At 37.4% G+C, this 17083-nt stretch overlaps 1 protein-coding gene and 2 long non-coding RNA genes across 8 annotated transcripts in view; 2 read left to right on the forward strand and 1 right to left on the reverse strand.

Annotated features, from left to right (window-relative positions):
* Positions 1–4128, reverse strand: part of LOC111774998 (uncharacterized) — a 101614-nt gene extending 97486 nt beyond the window's left edge. The window contains exon 1 of one of the 3 annotated variants that reach the window (XR_011421339.1): positions 3625–4042. This is a non-coding gene — a long non-coding RNA (uncharacterized lncRNA). Of the gene's footprint in view, positions 1–3624 lie in introns of all 3 variants that reach the window. The other 2 variants (XR_011421337.1, XR_011421338.1) reach the window with 2 other exon arrangements.
* A 358-nt stretch (positions 4129–4486) lies between these two features.
* ZFPM2 (zinc finger protein, FOG family member 2) overlaps positions 4487–17083 on the forward strand; it is a 439892-nt gene continuing 427295 nt past the window's right edge. For 2 of the 4 annotated variants that reach the window (XM_023648859.2, XM_070221671.1), the window contains exon 1: positions 4487–5136. In XM_023648859.2, coding sequence (XP_023504627.2) covers positions 5097–5136 — 40 coding nt within the window. In that variant the 5' untranslated portion in view covers positions 4487–5096. The other 2 variants (XM_070221673.1, XM_070221672.1) reach the window with 2 other exon arrangements.
* The window catches only part of LOC138915418 (uncharacterized), a 48031-nt gene continuing 46500 nt past the window's right edge, over positions 15553–17083 (forward strand). The window contains exon 1 of the long non-coding RNA XR_011421336.1: positions 15553–15663. This is a non-coding gene — a long non-coding RNA (uncharacterized lncRNA). The remainder of the gene's footprint in view (positions 15664–17083) is intronic.

The raw sequence follows: 17083 nt of genomic DNA on the forward strand, positions 1-17083 counted from the left end.
ATTTCCAAAAAATCAGATCCTGACACAAGATCAGATCAAAGTAGTCCTCTGTGTCGGCATCATTCTTAACAGATTCTTCCAGCAAAGATGGCCAACAGTAATATTAGGTTTGCATTCCCCCAGCGTAACAACCCCAGCAGAAAAACAGCACCTTTTCCTCAGAGATTTTAGGAAAAAGTTCCGGGACTGACTCTCATAGAAACAATTTGGGCCATTGAGTCAATCACTATAGGCAAACACCTGGAATATTCTGGTTGGTCAGGGATTGAGGTATTGGGGAAGGCCATACTTACATCACATGACCAAATCGTGGATGAGGAGGAGCAGTTCTTCAAAAGATATCACAGCATTATTACCAGAAGAAGAGAAAACGATGGTAGGCATGCAAAATCAACAGATGTCTACTAAAATTTGGGGCATTACTCCTTGAATATTTATTTTATACTTGGAGGTATGTTGCACATTATACAACCTTAGCAATAAAGAGCTTTTTTTTTTTTTTTTTTTGTAATAGAGTTCATCCTATGACTCTCTTCTCTCAGAGTAGTAATTGGACATAACAGATGATTGCAAAGAGTAAAATCTTAAATCATCCACATTTTGGTTTTCAGTATATCACAAAAATTTACACATAACTGGTTCATTCTTAACTCATATTGGTTCACAGATGTTTTTTCACAGATATTTTTGAAAATTTGATGAATTCAATAGATCTGCTCCTTAGAAAATTTTTCGTACACACATACATCTTTCAAGGGATTGACGGTCTCTGTGAAGCCCAAGTTAAACCCCCAATCTAGACCGACTGAAGGTTTTCAAAGCCCTTGGCTCCTTTGCAAGTAAACAGATAGTCCTCTTCATAGTTATAACCCAGCAATGCCATTTAGATGAATTTGTTGATTTTTATTTTTAAACTGCTGAAATTATAAAGATACACAAATACTAAACACTATTTTCATACTGCATTCTTGTTCAATTCAGTGTCACAATCTTAAATCAAGGCAGATAAACTGAATGCAATTTCTGGTGAGGATACAAGGGCAAAAAATTAAGTCTTTCTGAAGCTTTTGAATATTGTTTACTCCCATAATAAAGAAAGCAGCTTGCTGCCTAATAAGATGTGGCCTGGGAGGTTGCTTTATCAATTTGCTGATCCCTTGGAGGAAAAAAACACATTTAAAAAACAAATCCAAGAGTAAGACATACATGAATGCAATCCATTTACACTGGGAGCACAATTCTGTACTGTGCCAAATAAAGAATTTTTTGTATAGAAGTTTATTCCTTCTACCTTGCCTTTCCTAAATAATATGATGTTCAAGAATTAAATATATCTGTGTCAGTAGGAAGCACTTTAGGGTTTCTCTGCCTTTTCTATAAACAACATTATTAACGATCATAAATTTGTGAAAATGCTAAAATGCTAAACTTGTAGGTTTGCCAGATAAAATATAAAATACCCAGTTAAATTTGAATTTCAGATAAGTAACAATTATTTTTTTAGGATCAGTATGTACTAAACATCACATGGAACATACTTATCCTAAAAAAACTATTGTTGCTTATTTGAAATTCAAATTTACCTGGACATCCTATATTTTAATTTTCTAAACCTGGCAACCCTATAACTTGCAAAGAATATTGCTTTATTCATTTGTAAATAAACATTTGATTTTGCTTATTAAAGCAGTTTTGGTACTGGCATCTCCTTTTACTGTCAGATGTATGTTTTCTAGCTAAAATGACTATTTAAGAATGTATACAACTATATTCTCATTGAAAGTATATAGACTGTTTCAAGCTTTTTTTCCGTCAACAATTTCAACTCCATCCCTTTTCATTCCTGAAGAACTTTACAAAGAAAGCCAGACCGAGGTAGATGTTTCTTTATTTCAAATTGATTTCAGAACAATTCTTTTAGGCTTTGAGGAAATGTTATTAAAAGTTGCATATTTCCTGCTTCTAAAGTAACTTACATATGTGATTTAAAATAATTCGTCTTTGAAAGCAGAAACTTTTCAAAACGAACCATTATGTAGAGATGAAATCAGTGAGTCTAGAAAATGAATAATTCATTTTTAAGTAAGCGAGAAATTATTTTGTGCTGTTACTTATACATTTTCAAATTTATAGTTAAATAATAATTTGCGATACCCAGGGTATTAGTTGTGAATTGTGGTTTTCAATATCATAGGCACATTCGTTGCTGTGGTTTCGCAATATCATTCCCTGATGCTTTTCTCAATTGTGGTTTTCATAATCATTGTTTGATAGTCATGTAGCTGTGGTTTGAGCTGCTATATCCATTTGGACAGAGATAATTGCTTATAGGTTTTGCTGTCTTTTTATTTTATAACCTTACCGAGTTAAACTAGAAAAAGAAAAATTGAACTTTAAATATCATTAACATTCTCATTAAAAATGATGAGAAAACACAAGATGTAATAGTATTCCTTAGTTTAATTCATTCATATTGACCATCATTAATATATATATTTATAAATTTAGATAAACTGTATCTATTTCTAATAATGCAGTCTGGTTAGTTTATCAGTCTTGCTTTGAATTCCCTGACTTTTGCTCTTTTCAGCTTTCAAACTGAATATTTAGCTGAGATTTATTTGTTTCTCTTTTTCTTTGCATATTTAACCATTTCAAATGCCAAAAGAAACACTAACTGTTATGATATTTTAATTCCAATGGGCATTCCTTTTGGGTTATATAAAAAGTCAGCCAGTTCTGTAAAAAGGAAACATAATGTATAATACATCCAATTCTAAGCACACCAATTTAATTGTAATGAATTGAAAATTAAGGAGGCAAAAATCTGTGGTTCTCTGTCTGCTTATTCATTTCGCACACAAACACAAATAACCCTGCTTTTCGTGGTACTTAGGGCTTTAATTTCTTGGTTCTTCAGGGGAGAGACTTTGTCATTTAGTGCATTTTCCACTGCAAAGGACCATGTATTCTTACAACCTCATATGGTAATAGTACTAATGGTAATGTAATAAAATTCACAATTGGTCTTTAGCTCTGTATTAAGATTCTCCCAGCCATACCTTTCACAGGGCAACTCTTTACACCTTCGGGAAGATGTCCTGATGGGGTTATAAATGACAGCGATTACAGTCCCTCCCGCATTATGCTCAATCAGCCCAGGCTCTCTGCTGACCCCCAGACCCTTTTAGAGCAACGAGTTTGGTGGGGCTCACATGAATGCTAGTCAACCAAACAAAGTGGGGCACAATTTCAGATCAGAATGGGTGCTCTCACAACCTGGTGGTGGTGGAGGGGGAGGAGTCAGCAGTATCTGGGGGATACATGTTAACTGTTGTGGAGTTCATTAGTAAATACTGATTACATAAATCGGCCAGTTCCACTGTCACTTGGGTAGAAGCTCCTTCCAGCCCACCCGGGAGAACATATTTAATATTCAGTGTATATGAAACTATGAGAAACTCACGCAGCTTAACTTGGCCAAAATAATAACTATGCAAACCACTTCAAAATTTGCTCTTCTTCTGGCTTGCAGTTTCTGACATACTACACATACAACAATGGAGTAAGAATGAAACAAAACTTTGAAAGCTAAAGAACCACAAAATAGTTATTGGGTCTTACCTGCTTGGGAAATTATTGCAAGATCAAATCTTTCATTAGTCGCTGGCTGCTTCCCTGTGGCAGAAGAACTAAACGAACGAAAGGTCATGGGGCTGGGGTAGGACTTCAGAACTTCCACAGACTTCTTCAAAAAGTCAGTATTCTCATTAGAGATGGCTCATTTCCCACCTGGGGCTAATCACCTAGCTGATGGTCCTGCTTTTTGATGTGTGAAAAATATCTGCCTGTCTCCAAATTCGGATTTTTTACAATCTAAAAATGAAAATTCGAGGTGAGAAAGAGCGCTTTTGGGATTCCGCTCAGCAACCCATCCTTGCGGGCCAAGTAGAGGATGGTCCGTGTCCGCAGCGGTCTCCTGGGAACCTTGAGAGCAATGAAATGGTCTCCTGAGAGCTGGGGCAGATGAGAGGACTTAACTGGCCCCAAGACACACAGTTGGCATTTGTGATCAGCTGGCTCTCGCTGAGGATTTTGCCAGTGGCCTAACCTTCCTGCCAAGAAGCTGGCAGGGTGGGGGTGTAGGCTAGGGGAGGGGGCGGCATAACTGGAAGCACAAAGTTTATGGAGAGACTGAGATTTCTTTGTGCCTCGCTGTATGGGCGAGGCGTGAGAGAGGAGAGTTGGGGTCCATCAGAGGGGGCTGTTGGAAGAAGTTGCCTGGAAGAGGGGGAGGGGTGCTCTGACAGCTGCCAAGAGTTGACGCGGTGACAACTGCAGAAGGTGGCCCCCCTCCAAGCCCTCCCCGCACCTCCTACCCCCCCAATCCCCCACTGCGCTCCCCTGCACCCCACCCGACCGAGGCCGGGGCCCTAGTTTGCATCCGGACTGGCTTTGGATGCAGCCAATCCTCCTTTCGCTGATGGAATAGTCTCCCCTCCCCACGGCCCCGGCGCGCCCCTCCCTCCCGCGCCTCGCCACCTCCCGCGGCAGAGCCAGAGCTGCGCGGCCCGGAGCGCGGCGGCGGCGGCGGCGGCGGCGGCGGCTGCGGCGGCGCTCGAGTATCTGCCCCGCAAGCCGGGGAGAGGGGTGAGCGAGCGCGCTCCTCCTCCCGCGCCTTCCGCCCCATCTCTCCCCCTCTCCCCTCTGCTCGCTTTCCCTTCCCTCCCTTCTTCTCTTTTCCTTCTTTCTTTTCGCGTCCCCCCCTTCCCCTTTTCTCTCTCCCTGTCCATTCGTTTGTAAATTCCCGTTTTCTGCCCCCTCAATCGCTCTCCCACTCCCCCCTCCCCTCCCCACTGTCACTCTCTCTCTGCCCCCCTCTCTCCTCTCATTTGCCTGTTCATCTCCAAACGTGGATCCGCGGCTCCCGGAGGAGCCCAGCGCCCGGATACCGCGCGCCCGGGGCACCTGGAGTCCGGCCGGCGGCGGCCCGAGCCTGGCCAGCGGCGGCGGCGGCGCGAGCGGCGGGAGCCGAGGGAGCGGCAGCCCCGACCGCGGGCACCGCGGGAGCTCCGGTGGCAGCGGCCGCTGCCGAGATGTCCCGGCGAAAGCAGAGCAAACCCCGGCAGATCAAACGTAAGTTTGCACGCGAGGCCGGGAGTGGGTGGATTATTTCTGGGGAGGGGGGCGCGCGGGCCGGGAAAGGGAGGGAGACTCGGGGAAATCCGCTCCCGGTGCCCCGGATTTGTCAAACTTTGCCTGAGCACCTGGAGGGACATCTAGTCAGTCACAGACAGACAGACAGCCGAGCGCCGGGCAAGAAAGAGGCTGCGCCGAACAGCTCACTTTTGCTCGGCTCAGCTTTCGCGCTCCCGGGTTTCTTTTTAATTCCGACCCCCGGACGCAGTTAGCCAGCGCTGCTTTATCGTCTAGCCGACTGGGCAGCCCCACTCATTGAGGAGATTTTTATTATTGTGGTTGTTGTCGTTGTTGTTGCGATTGACGTGGTGCTGCTCTTGGGGACCACTTTTAGCAACGAGGGTGAGAACTTAGTTCTCCGAAAAGCTGGTGGAGACCTCGGGGCGAGGAAGGCAACGTCCCCAGGCAGTGGAAAATCCGTGTCTGGGTCCCGATCCTGGGCGGTGCCAAGAGCCACGCCAGAGCCGAAGCGAAACAAAAAGTAGGTGTAAAAGTTCGCGCCTTTGCAGCGGGGTCAGTGCGCCTCCGCCCTGCAAGCCGGGGGCTTGCGGCGGGCTGGTCGCGCCGGGGGCTCCGGACCCGTCCCGTTCGCATCGCCGGGACGCTCCGCCGAGGGGCAGTCGGTCTACCTCTGGCCCTGGAGGCGCGCGGCGGCCTCGCTGGGAGGGGCCGCCCGTCACTTCCCGGCGCGGAAGCTGTGAGTTCAAGGCGGCGGGTGCGCGGGGGAGAGCGTGCCCCAAGCCCTGAGCCCCTGAGGGCCTGGGTGGTGCTTAGAGGACACAGCGGGCGGGAGGCACCTGTCCGAAACACACAGGAAACACACACGCTCGCAGAGCTCAACTCGGTCAACTTTTCTTGTCTTGGGGAAAATTCCTCCAATGGTGTTTTGTCGCCCTGCGACACGTCTTCAACGCTTTGGCCGAAAAGGAGAAACCGCCTTAATAGTTTATTTTTTGCCAGGCTTGTGATGCGTCCATTTCTTCGTGTTGTTTGAAGTCTGGCAACTAGTTAAAAACTGATTATCGTGTAATTTTAGCGTAAGGCTTTAATAGTACTCCCTCCCCCTTGGTTATTAGCCACACTCACCCTGCCTCTCAAGGTTGAAAATTTTATTTGGTGCAGTTTAAAAATAAATCTTATCAATCAACTTAACTGGCGTGAAATGGGGTCCAGGTTATAAGCAGTTTGCTCTAGTTAAGTATTTAGATCTTTATACACATATACAATCCTTGCCTCTCAGACATGACTCTCTAGTTTTTATTTAGTGGATTTCTTCTCTTATACTTCGGTTCTTATTCTGTGCAACTTGGGTTAAAGCAAGGGCTGGACCTAACTTTTGGCTCAAAGCAGTTTTAATCAAGTAGGGATACCGTTCTTGCAGACTTTAACTTTTTCAGAGTGATTATTCATGGTTTCAACTAATTGCCTTTACTTTTTGGTACTAAATTGATTGGGTCCCTCTGTTAAAATGTTGCATTTTGTAGTACAAAGTTGTGCTTATTATAAGAAATGATTATAAACATTATTAAATGCAAGTGCGTTTTAGTTCATGGTTGTCTAGATTGTTAATAAATAATTAATAATAATTGATTGTATGGCACAAAGACCATCTGATTCTACTTGGGAATACTTTGTTATCTTCTCAATTAGCTACATTAATTTTTTTTTTCTATCCTTCTATGTCCACCTCGTATAATTGAAGATTAAAGCGTTGGAACTAATTGCTGATGCTACACTTGTGTTATAGGTCATAAAACATTTTAGTGGCTTATTTGAATGCTGTGATTTATTAACTATCAAAAATGCTTGAAATTTCTCTCATTTGAAAGTGAACAAATATTATATTTACATGTTTGTTCACAGTCATCACTGCCTGCGATAGATGGATGCATGTGTGTTATTAATATACATGCATTTTAGACTTTTACTGGATTCAATTTGGGGTCACAGTGATAATCTATGCTAATATGGACACCCTTCTCCCCTTGCCCTGTTAAGGAAAATGAAAAATTAAAGGTCTTTGAATTGTTATATTAGAACAGTGCTATCGAATAGCTGTTTTGGGGGGGCAGTTAGAGTACTTGAATGTAGTTTGACTAACTGTAAAGTCATTTCGCTTGCAGCCTATCCACATTTGTCTCCTTTTGCCTGTCCTAGCATAAGAGGCCGTTTTGCAGATGGAGAAGTTTGTCTTGACACTCAAAGTCATTACTATGATGGGTCTCTCCTTCCAATTTGAGTAGTTTATAGGAAGTGCAGCATTTTATTTTTATTACAAATAACACTGTTGCTTTTGATATTCTCCATCAAATATAAGTTTGGAAAATATCAGAAAGATGCTTTTTGAAACAATAGCATTTCATGCCACTACTGAAACAGCATTTAAAACTTGGAAGCATCCAGAATTTGAAAATAAAGCTTTGGCACTGGTGATAAAACATACCCAATTTAGAGCAACTATGACAAGCAAAAGTCAGCTTATACCAGAAACTCTGAAGACAGTCAATTTAAAGGACAAAAAGGTTGTTGGGCACAGTTTTTTTTTTTCTTTTACTGCGTACAGTTCCCTGCTATCTAAAATTGTGATTTATGCAGTATTTTAATATTTTGCTTATTCTTTCCCCTTGGGTGCTCTCCGGGCAGCGATAAAAAGGCGACGCTGAAAGAGCACCATTAATTTGCTATGATGACTGGACAGATAAGAGGAGATAATGGGAAAGATAAGCGGAGAAGATATACCATCAGAAACCCGATTATTACCATTAAAATTCCAGCCCAGCAATCTGCAGAAGCCTGATAATTCCTTCTCCGTTTCCACCACTTTGGATGATAAGGCAAAAAATAGTCACTCAGTGCTCCTTGATTAGACTGCCTGGATTTCCTGATAATACAGTGATAAATTATGTATTTTGCCCCCATGTTTTGTCCCAAAATTCAGATTTTTTTTCCTATTCCAAGACTATATTTTCTGCCCTCCCCTCCGAAGCGTTCTCTCCTCAGCTATTATTGTAATCCTGGTTTGATAAAAAGCCCTGATAGGACGGGAGGTGTTTGGTGTGGGAGCCATATCATGCTATCGGCCCATCTCCTCGCACAGCTGCTCGCTGTTGTTGTTTTTAGCCTTATCACCTCCTGCCAATATGCCAATAAATTGCCCAGATTGTTCTCCATTCTGGGGCTGCACTGCAAAATTTATGACAGAAATGATGATTTTTTTCTTTTACCAATGCATCTCTTTATGATTAGCAAATGTGTTGTGTGTGCAGTTTTCCTGTTATTTTCTTCTTCAAGCTGTTGTCTCTAGTAATGCGTTTACTGTCCTCTATGTCCCCAACTTCAGTCATACTGACGTGTACTGGCTATGGGTTCAGGAAAAAATTTTTTTTTCTGCAGATGTACCTAGTAGTTAATGTAGAGGTTGAAAAGGGAGGAAAGAAAGTCAAATATATTATTTTCATGTAAGATTAGGAGAAGGCACTCTTCTTTATACCATTAAAGTAGAGTTTTCATAAAACTTTTAGATGGGGTGATGTTTTCAGACATGTAGAATGTAAATGTTAGTGTGCATCATGTGCCAAATAATTTGTGGCGAAGGAAAAAGAAAGGGTGAATTAAGAGACAGAATTTTTTTTTTTGAAAAGTGAAGTAGATAGTGAGAATTAATACGCACTTTGAAAGTAAAATGTTCCATGTTAGGAAGAATCTTGTTAGCAGTTGTGTAGAGGGGATTTGTAGAAGTTGGAAACCTTTCATATTGAATAAATTACGTTTTTGTTATTTGAGATGATCTAATAATTTAAGGCCGTATAAGTCCCTAACTTGCACCGTGCCATCTTAACGTTTTATGCTCTTTTTGAAAAAGAGAACGTAATGTTAAATGTTTTATTTATAAAATGATTATTGTTTTAAAATGAGAATGTTGCATATTAAATTTATTTTATATTTGCCAGTGTGAAAATCTCTAACTGGATCATCTTTGGAACCTTAAAGTTATGTTATAGGAAGAAGTGATTGTGGTGGTTTTTCATTGTTCTAGTGTAGGGTGGGTTTTTTTTAGTGTTTCTTGTATTAACATTCAATTCATAATTTTTGGGTTAATTATCTACTATATTATCATTAATATTATATTTTTAAAAAGGGGTTTGGGAATGCTGTGTGCACATGAGAAATACATTAATCTCTCTCAGACTCAGTTGGATGTCTTGCTTTTCACCTGCCAAATATTAACACAGGTTTTTGCTTTGAAGCAAATTACTCATTTCTTCTGAATTTTAGGGATAATTAAATATAACATAAAAATATAAGCCTGTCTCTTCGATTTGTGATGTGTTTCATGTTAGGGATTTTATTTTCTACATTTTTGACTGAGTAACATTTTGGAACCCTATTTTTACGCTGACCGTGAAATAAAGGAAAATATGTTCTGTATAATACTTGTTTTATTGATGAAATAGATTGGTATTGATTGTAAGGTAACAAAATTAATTTCTTTATTTACAAATTTGAAATATATCCATACATAGAATTTTTCTGAAAAAAGTCTAATATAAATATTTAGTAGATTAAAATAATAGTCGAATTTTTAGATGGCTAATGTGCTAATCCTGGTTTTTAAGAGTTAAAGAGAATATAAGAAAGTTTACCTCTAAAAGATCATTAATCATGAAGTCAGGTTTTTTTTTTAAGTTCAATGGAGTCAACAATGCAAATATAAATGCAGTAGTATTTTCATGTTTAGTTTCTGTAAAAGAGTTTAGGACTAAAACTTGGCGATATGGCCTGGAATTAAAAGAGAAGTTCTTATGTTTTCTACTTTTGGTAACTTTCTAAAATGGTTCATTTGTAAAATTATGGAATTTGAAAAAATATGAGGTTTAGTATTATATATCACAATATTTTTTGAATGGTCAAGCAACTTTAAAGTTTTCTGTAAATTATAGTTTCAGACCTGAAGAGTAATATAATTGTATTGGTTCAATTACAAGGAGTGTAGTGTCTCTTTGAATTTCACATAAGAGGAGAGTGTTCATTTTAGACTTCACAAGGTTACCAATAAATGTTTGTAAATTAAAATTTAAATATGGACGTAGAAAATATGATATGACTTGTATTATTTAAGTTGGTGCTATTAAATTGAGGAAGAAAATAATGCAATTAGATGATCTGGTTCTATCTTTGCATTCTGCTAATTTAAAATGTTGTTATATATTTAAGAGTTAAGGCAAGGATTTATACGTTGATTAGTTTTGGGGTAATGGTGGAGATAAATTAAGATATTCATTGATTATATCAATTGTCTAGCCTATATCTGTATTTATATTTTGTCTATATCTATATAGTAGTGTCAGTTAACTTTGTGTCACAATTGAGGTAGCTTCCTTCTGTTCATGAGCTCTTCAAGGCCTCTCATCCATGTTATTTCTGTTGTTTGAGGGCTATTTAAGGACCGATTAGTTCTTCCTTTACGTGATAAAAACAAAGAAATGAAAGTCTAATTGGCCCATTTTGCTATTACTTATCATCACTGGAAAAAGTTTTGAGAGAATAAGATTGAAGTTTATACGCTTGCCAAACTGAGATATTTAGGACTAGATGTGTGGATTTCTAATATGGATATTTTGCTCTTCCCCATAACCAAGGCAAATCAAGAATGGACTCATCGTTTGCATTTTGATCACTTCCCCACTTCTCAATATGTAACTTTTGCTAAAAAGATATTAAATGAATAAACTAATTTTACTCGTTCTACATTCTTTATTTTTACGTTTCAAGAAAACACCTTCCCGAATGAATTTTCCTTCAAAATAACATATTTCAAGTTTTAAATAAAATGATACTATTTAGAGGAAGTCTTTGGATGTTTGGCTAAATTGTGTGAAGAATCTAAAATTAGCTTTATCTGGGTATAAGATATACTTTTCAAGAATGCTTTTCTTTTTTTAATACAATCTTTGTTCGCTGAAGAGTGCGACTGAATATGTTAACTTTGGAGCCCTTATTCTCCAAATAGTATTGGATTTTTCCTTTGGAGTTTTTGTTACTCTCCTAATTCCAAAGGGCTAGTGGGACATTCAGAAGAACACTGCAGGTATTTTTGAAACCCTGTCTGATTCAGCGCCTGCCACGGTGTGAAATTATCAGTTCATTCTCTTACCAAATGAACAGCAGCAAAAGTCCGTCACTTCAGTCACCAGAGAATGTGTTTCCACCATAGATAAAGGGGTAAGTATGTATCATTCAATAAGGTTACATTTTAAAAGCTGAAATGCAATTAAATTAATAAGCTCAGACATGGCGTTATTTGGCATTCTAGGAAGAACTATCTCTTTAAAGGTATTAGCATAAAGATAGCACATTTGTTTATTATGCTTCCAAATCAGCTCCTAGTATCTCTGCCACAGGTAACAATTGACTTTTCAGGCTTCAAGTTAATAGCCTTGTCTCTTGCTTGTAGGGATCAATATTAGTATTAATTAATCACCATTATCGGCACTAGGATCTGGTTCTATTTGTTGTTACATCAGCAAAATATCAATATAGAAAGTGGACTCTCTGATCGTCATGGCAACTTCATCTCTTGGGTCAAAGAAAGTTTATCTTATCTGTGCATAGAGAGTGGCAAACTGTTTAGGGATCTAGTTTGAACTCTAAGAACATTGATTTAGTTTTTGTTTGCGAATAGAGGCTGAATTCCAATCACAAGGGGGATAGGTAAGATTTAAATATTAATGCCGAGAGGCTTGTCTGAGAGGGTGTCATACCGTTACTGTCAGACTGTCTTTTTGAGATGACAAAAAGGTAGAGAGGAATTGTCTAGTCAGGATTATTTAAAGCCTTAGTAATTTGTGCTTTTGACAAATACTTCGAAAAATGAATATATGACAATTATTAGGTAGAATTGGTTTTGGTCAGGATTTCAGAGGTTAAAATAAAAGGCTCTTATTTTTTCTCTTTCATCCCTTCTTTCCTGGTCCATTATTATGATACTCACTATTTTAAAAAAGTATTTTAGAGGACCAGTTTTGCCCCATGATGGGTGTGAGATAACTAATCCCATGCTTGAGGGCAGAGAGTTTGCTTTGGATTTTCAGGTCCAAGGGAAAAATTTCTCTGGGAATATTTTAATATTAACAAATGTTCATTGCTAATCAGGGAAATCCTAAAGCAATAAGCTGAAAGGATAGATGTCTTTGAAGAGTGTTTGCAAAGATAATAGATTATAAGTTACTAAACTCAGGAAACAAAATATATGCTATTTTGTTGCTATAACTAAGATCCAGTGATCATTTAAAATAAACAGTTTTTTTCTAAATCAGATCATGGAAAATTCATCTCATTCTTCTTAAAAATTATGCTAAGGAGCAAAACCAGATTTAGAAATCGTGCCTGAAATACTCTACTCTAAAGTTTGTAGGAAATGAACTTAACTGTGTTTGTGTATGGGGAAATAGTATACCTATCTCATGATTTTGGAGCCTTTAAAAATGAATGTCGAATGCCTGGTAGCTGTAACCAATGCTGTATAATTATTTATTCATTCCAGGCATTGTCCATATGATAACTGAAAGTCAACGCTTTATATAGTCTGCTAGGCAATGCTGTTTACTATTTAATATTCTGGTAATACCCCCATTGGTGTAAAATAAGGAATATGTTTATTAGAGGCACTAGTATAATATTTAATATTAAATAGACCTTCATTTCATCTGGGCATCTGCCACTGACTGCTTAGTTTTGTTTATTTGTGAAAGTGCCCCTCTTTGAATTGCTAGAAGTTGTTGAATGGTGTTATTCTGATGTTTTCTTGTACATGATGTGGCTTTTGGTAATGTCAGATTTATCATAAACAACCATCACAAATATATATATGATATAATAGCTTATATATAGGCTACCACAAGTATATGTAATTATAGCCTACACAAAAGCTATAACACCTAGCTTTTGTGTAGGCTATTGAAAAGCTATTTTTAGAGTTTTGTTTCAGTTTTAAAAGCCTTCTAAAAATTATTTTTGTATGGGCATTTATTGAAGATATTGAATATTATTTTTTAGCTGATTTCCTTCTTAGAAAGATAAATTCTTTTGAAGATATGAATTACTCTAATCTACATATGGAAAACTTGGGTGAGCATCTCTTATTGAGACAATGAAAGAGAATTTTCAAAGGCATGTATGTAATATGGTATGCGGAAGCTTTCTTACAAGTGTGAGTTACTTGACATAGATTTGTCAGCCATAATCTCTAAAATTCTTTTATTTCTTACAAAATTTGTGCGTCTTTAAACTTGAATAGAGTGAAGAATTAATTACAAAATTTAGAGTTAGAGACAAATATTTGTCCTTCATTGCCTACTAATATGGAACTTTTAACTTAATTCTCTTGTTAGTTGTTCCTTTGGAATAGTGAATAATACTGTATTCTTTAAGAAAGACTTGAATTTGCTTCACTGTGGTATATTCTGAAATTATTGTGAGCCTGAAATAATCTGGAGATTAGAAGATTAAAAATAGTGAATTGGAAATTCTTCAAGTTCAGTTGAGGGCCAGATTTCTCTAAGTTACGCAAAGGTAGCTAAAAATCATATACTATTAAGTAGTTCTAAAAATAATAAAAAATAACAGCAAATACTAATTAAATATGCTCAGTGTTGTCCAGTATCCTCTTGCATCCTACGTTTAGACTAGGTAATTTGGAAGAGTGGTTTTAAATATTATCAGATGATTCACTTAAAAGATCTGATTATTTATAGTTAAATGATAAAAATTTGTGTCACTGATTAATTGTAGCATATTTGGTATTCAAGACATTTTTTACATGGATTTTTTCATTTCTTACAATGGTGTAAAAGGAATAATTTTTTCATATCACAAGTAGAAACTTGTGTAGCTCTTCATATCTAGTGCCTCCAAAATGTAAAATGCCACGTGGAGGTAAACCTCCTTGCTTACTGTGTGTGCTAGGAAGTTCAAAGGCGTTTTTTTTAATAAAATTCTTTGAGTTCAGTGGGAGTCTTTTGGAATGATGTACAAATTGTTCTTATATTTTCTCATTGTGTACAAGTTATTTTTATGGTGTGCATTTTCTTCTATGTCAAAATACGTCAGTGTAGCACTTTGTGGTTTTTATAGCCTATGCTTATATGTGTAAGGTATGTATTTATGTGAATAAATTCTCTGGATAAATTTTATGCCGCTTTTAAAAAGCTTTCAAAATATAGTAAGCAAAGATTTTAATGAGAGATGGATGGCACATTGACAACTTTGCCTCTTAATGGAAATCTTATATTCATTGTGAAAGTCGTTGTTTTGATTTTAAGGAAAATCTAAAAATGTAACTAATTGCTCCTTGAAGAAAAAAGAAGACTAAGTTAAGCAAGTAGACAGTTACTTACATTATCATAGAGTACTTCCATAAAATGTATGTATATTTTGCTCTTCTCAGTTTTGTGTAAAAATTATGTAACAGGTATATGCTTTGAATTAAAAAATTTCAAATTCGTAATCTATGTCACAGTTGTCTCCTTACCTAACTAGTTTATGTATAGGAGTTTTTTCTGTATATCATTAGAACAGTGGGCCAGCTAATGTGGATTTGGCAACAGCATTGAAGGTTTAAACATTTTTTTCCTCCAAGACTCAAGTCAATACAAGTAGATAAAAAGGCTCTTAATTTCTGAATTGTTTTTATTTATTTGGGATAAAACTGTCTGAATTTATATTGTGCACATTTATCAATTAGGTCTTCATTCTCGTCTTGAAGTGACAGCCTGAAATTCTCATTTTGATAGCTTTTCTGCCTACATTGACATAAAAATAACCACATTTTCCAGTGACATTTGACTTGTACCTAAGTACTCTTGCATATTTTGAATGAATTGGGCCTCCCACAGCCAAGAACAGACTCAGTGTGCAGGGGAGACTGACCAACATGGGGCTTGTGTAAATCTGAAATATTCAAGAGTTCATTTGCAAATATATTAGGTAGCTGCTAAAAATATCACCCCACTTCTTAACAATGTGCATCTTGGACAAACAGGCGCATATTTTGTCATCAAGTTGCTTAAGCTTCTAAAGTCAGGGCTACAACTGGGTCAGATGATAAGATGAGCACAACAGAGAAACGAAGAGAGCGTCTGATAAAACCTGATTGATTGATGTCTGGCTTCCCCACCATCACAGGCAGTTGACAGTTAGTTTGGGATCAGATGATTTGGCTTTTGCGATAGAAGATGGGGCCTGGTAGGCAAGTCTGAAGGACAAAAAGGTCGGTTTCTGTGTAGTGTCAAGTAATGCCGAGCTCCCACAAGGTGGGACATTATTAATATTTCATTCTTTCTTTTTTAGGTCCAGGCCCTAACATTTGATAGTCACTTAAAGGCATGAAGATTCAATCTACCAACAGAAATGTGTGACTACCTTCCTGTTTTATTTAATGCTTTTACATTGTTTGTTTTATAAAGGGTGAGGGCATATGTTTATTGAATAATTATGTGATATTTTATATGATACTTCGCAATATAAAATGACTTTTGCATATTTCATTTTATTAAATCTTATGAGGTAAAAATAATAAAAACACATAAACTGGCCAAATTTAATATTTAAAAAATACTTTGTATGGAGAAATACAGATTTCCTGAGGGGAAAATTGCAGTATAAATTAATATAGAGTTATCAATTCCAGGTGTTTGGGTATTATAGATTATGAGAAGCTTAGGTGAAAAAATATTCTAGTACACATTTTAGACATGTCACAGTTTTGGAAAACCTTGGTTGGCACAATGAGAGGACTCTATATTTTATACAGGTCTGTGGTTAGTGAATGATTCTGCTGTAATTTTCTGAACTTTAATCTTGCTGGTGGTGATAGGATTGTTAGAATGGTTTTTTGTATTTTAATCATAGAAAACCCAAAATTCTTGATGCGTATTAAAATCACCTTAAAAATATGAGTTAGCTGGTTTATATGCTACTAGAGAACAACATTGTAGATTACTTTTGAGTTTGAACTTAATTGGTAGTTAGGATAAATATTCTTAGAAGAAGGAAGGAAGGAAAGAAAGAAAAAGAGAAAGAAAGAAAATCAGAACAGCCAGTTTTAGAATAAAGTATTTTCCAGTGTTAGCCATGAAAATTAGTATAACTGTTACAGTATTAGAATTTGGACAGTTTGGATTTGAATTTAGATTAAGGACAGTTTCATAGTCTCTAGAAATCCTTTAGGATGTATCACTTTTCTCTGAGTTTTAAGGGTCAGATCTCCAAAGGACAGTTGGGTCTCAGCTAATACTGTAGGCTTAATATCAGCAAGATGAATTCTGCAAGGTGCTGTATTGCTGATAGTATAAGTGGAATACTGTATGAAAGCACTTGCACCAAAACCTGAAGTGGTACTCGTAATAAGTCATCAGGGAAGGGGGCTGATGGCCATTTCAGTAGTGATTAGTAATACTTCCAAGAAAAGTGCCATAAGAAAATCATCTAGTCTCTTCTACATACATTTATATGGAACAAAACAATTAATCTATCATCTATCTATCTATCTATCTATCTCAGGAGTAATGAGGAATCATTTTAGGTCTGGTTACAAAAGCTTTTGGAGGAAAGATGTTTCAGATGTTTTAGTGATCCTGTTCTGTGGTCACCTTACTGATGGGAGTCCAGTAGTCCTCTACTTGTGGTAGCTAATAATGGTCAACACTTTTGCTACATCAGGGAAAAGAGAACACAAGTGAATTTCCCTTGCACTATTGCTGTGTAAGTCTGTGATACATTTCACAATTATTCAGTAAAAGTGGTGTTTCGTTTTAAGGTTGTGTAACAGTTGTTAAAGGCAAATTGCTTCAGTACTATTTAGAATTTTGAAGTATCCATGAGCAGC

This window comes from Equus caballus, chromosome 9 (genome assembly GCF_041296265.1).
Source record: "Equus caballus isolate H_3958 breed thoroughbred chromosome 9, TB-T2T, whole genome shotgun sequence".
NCBI lineage: Eukaryota > Metazoa > Chordata > Mammalia > Perissodactyla > Equidae > Equus > Equus caballus.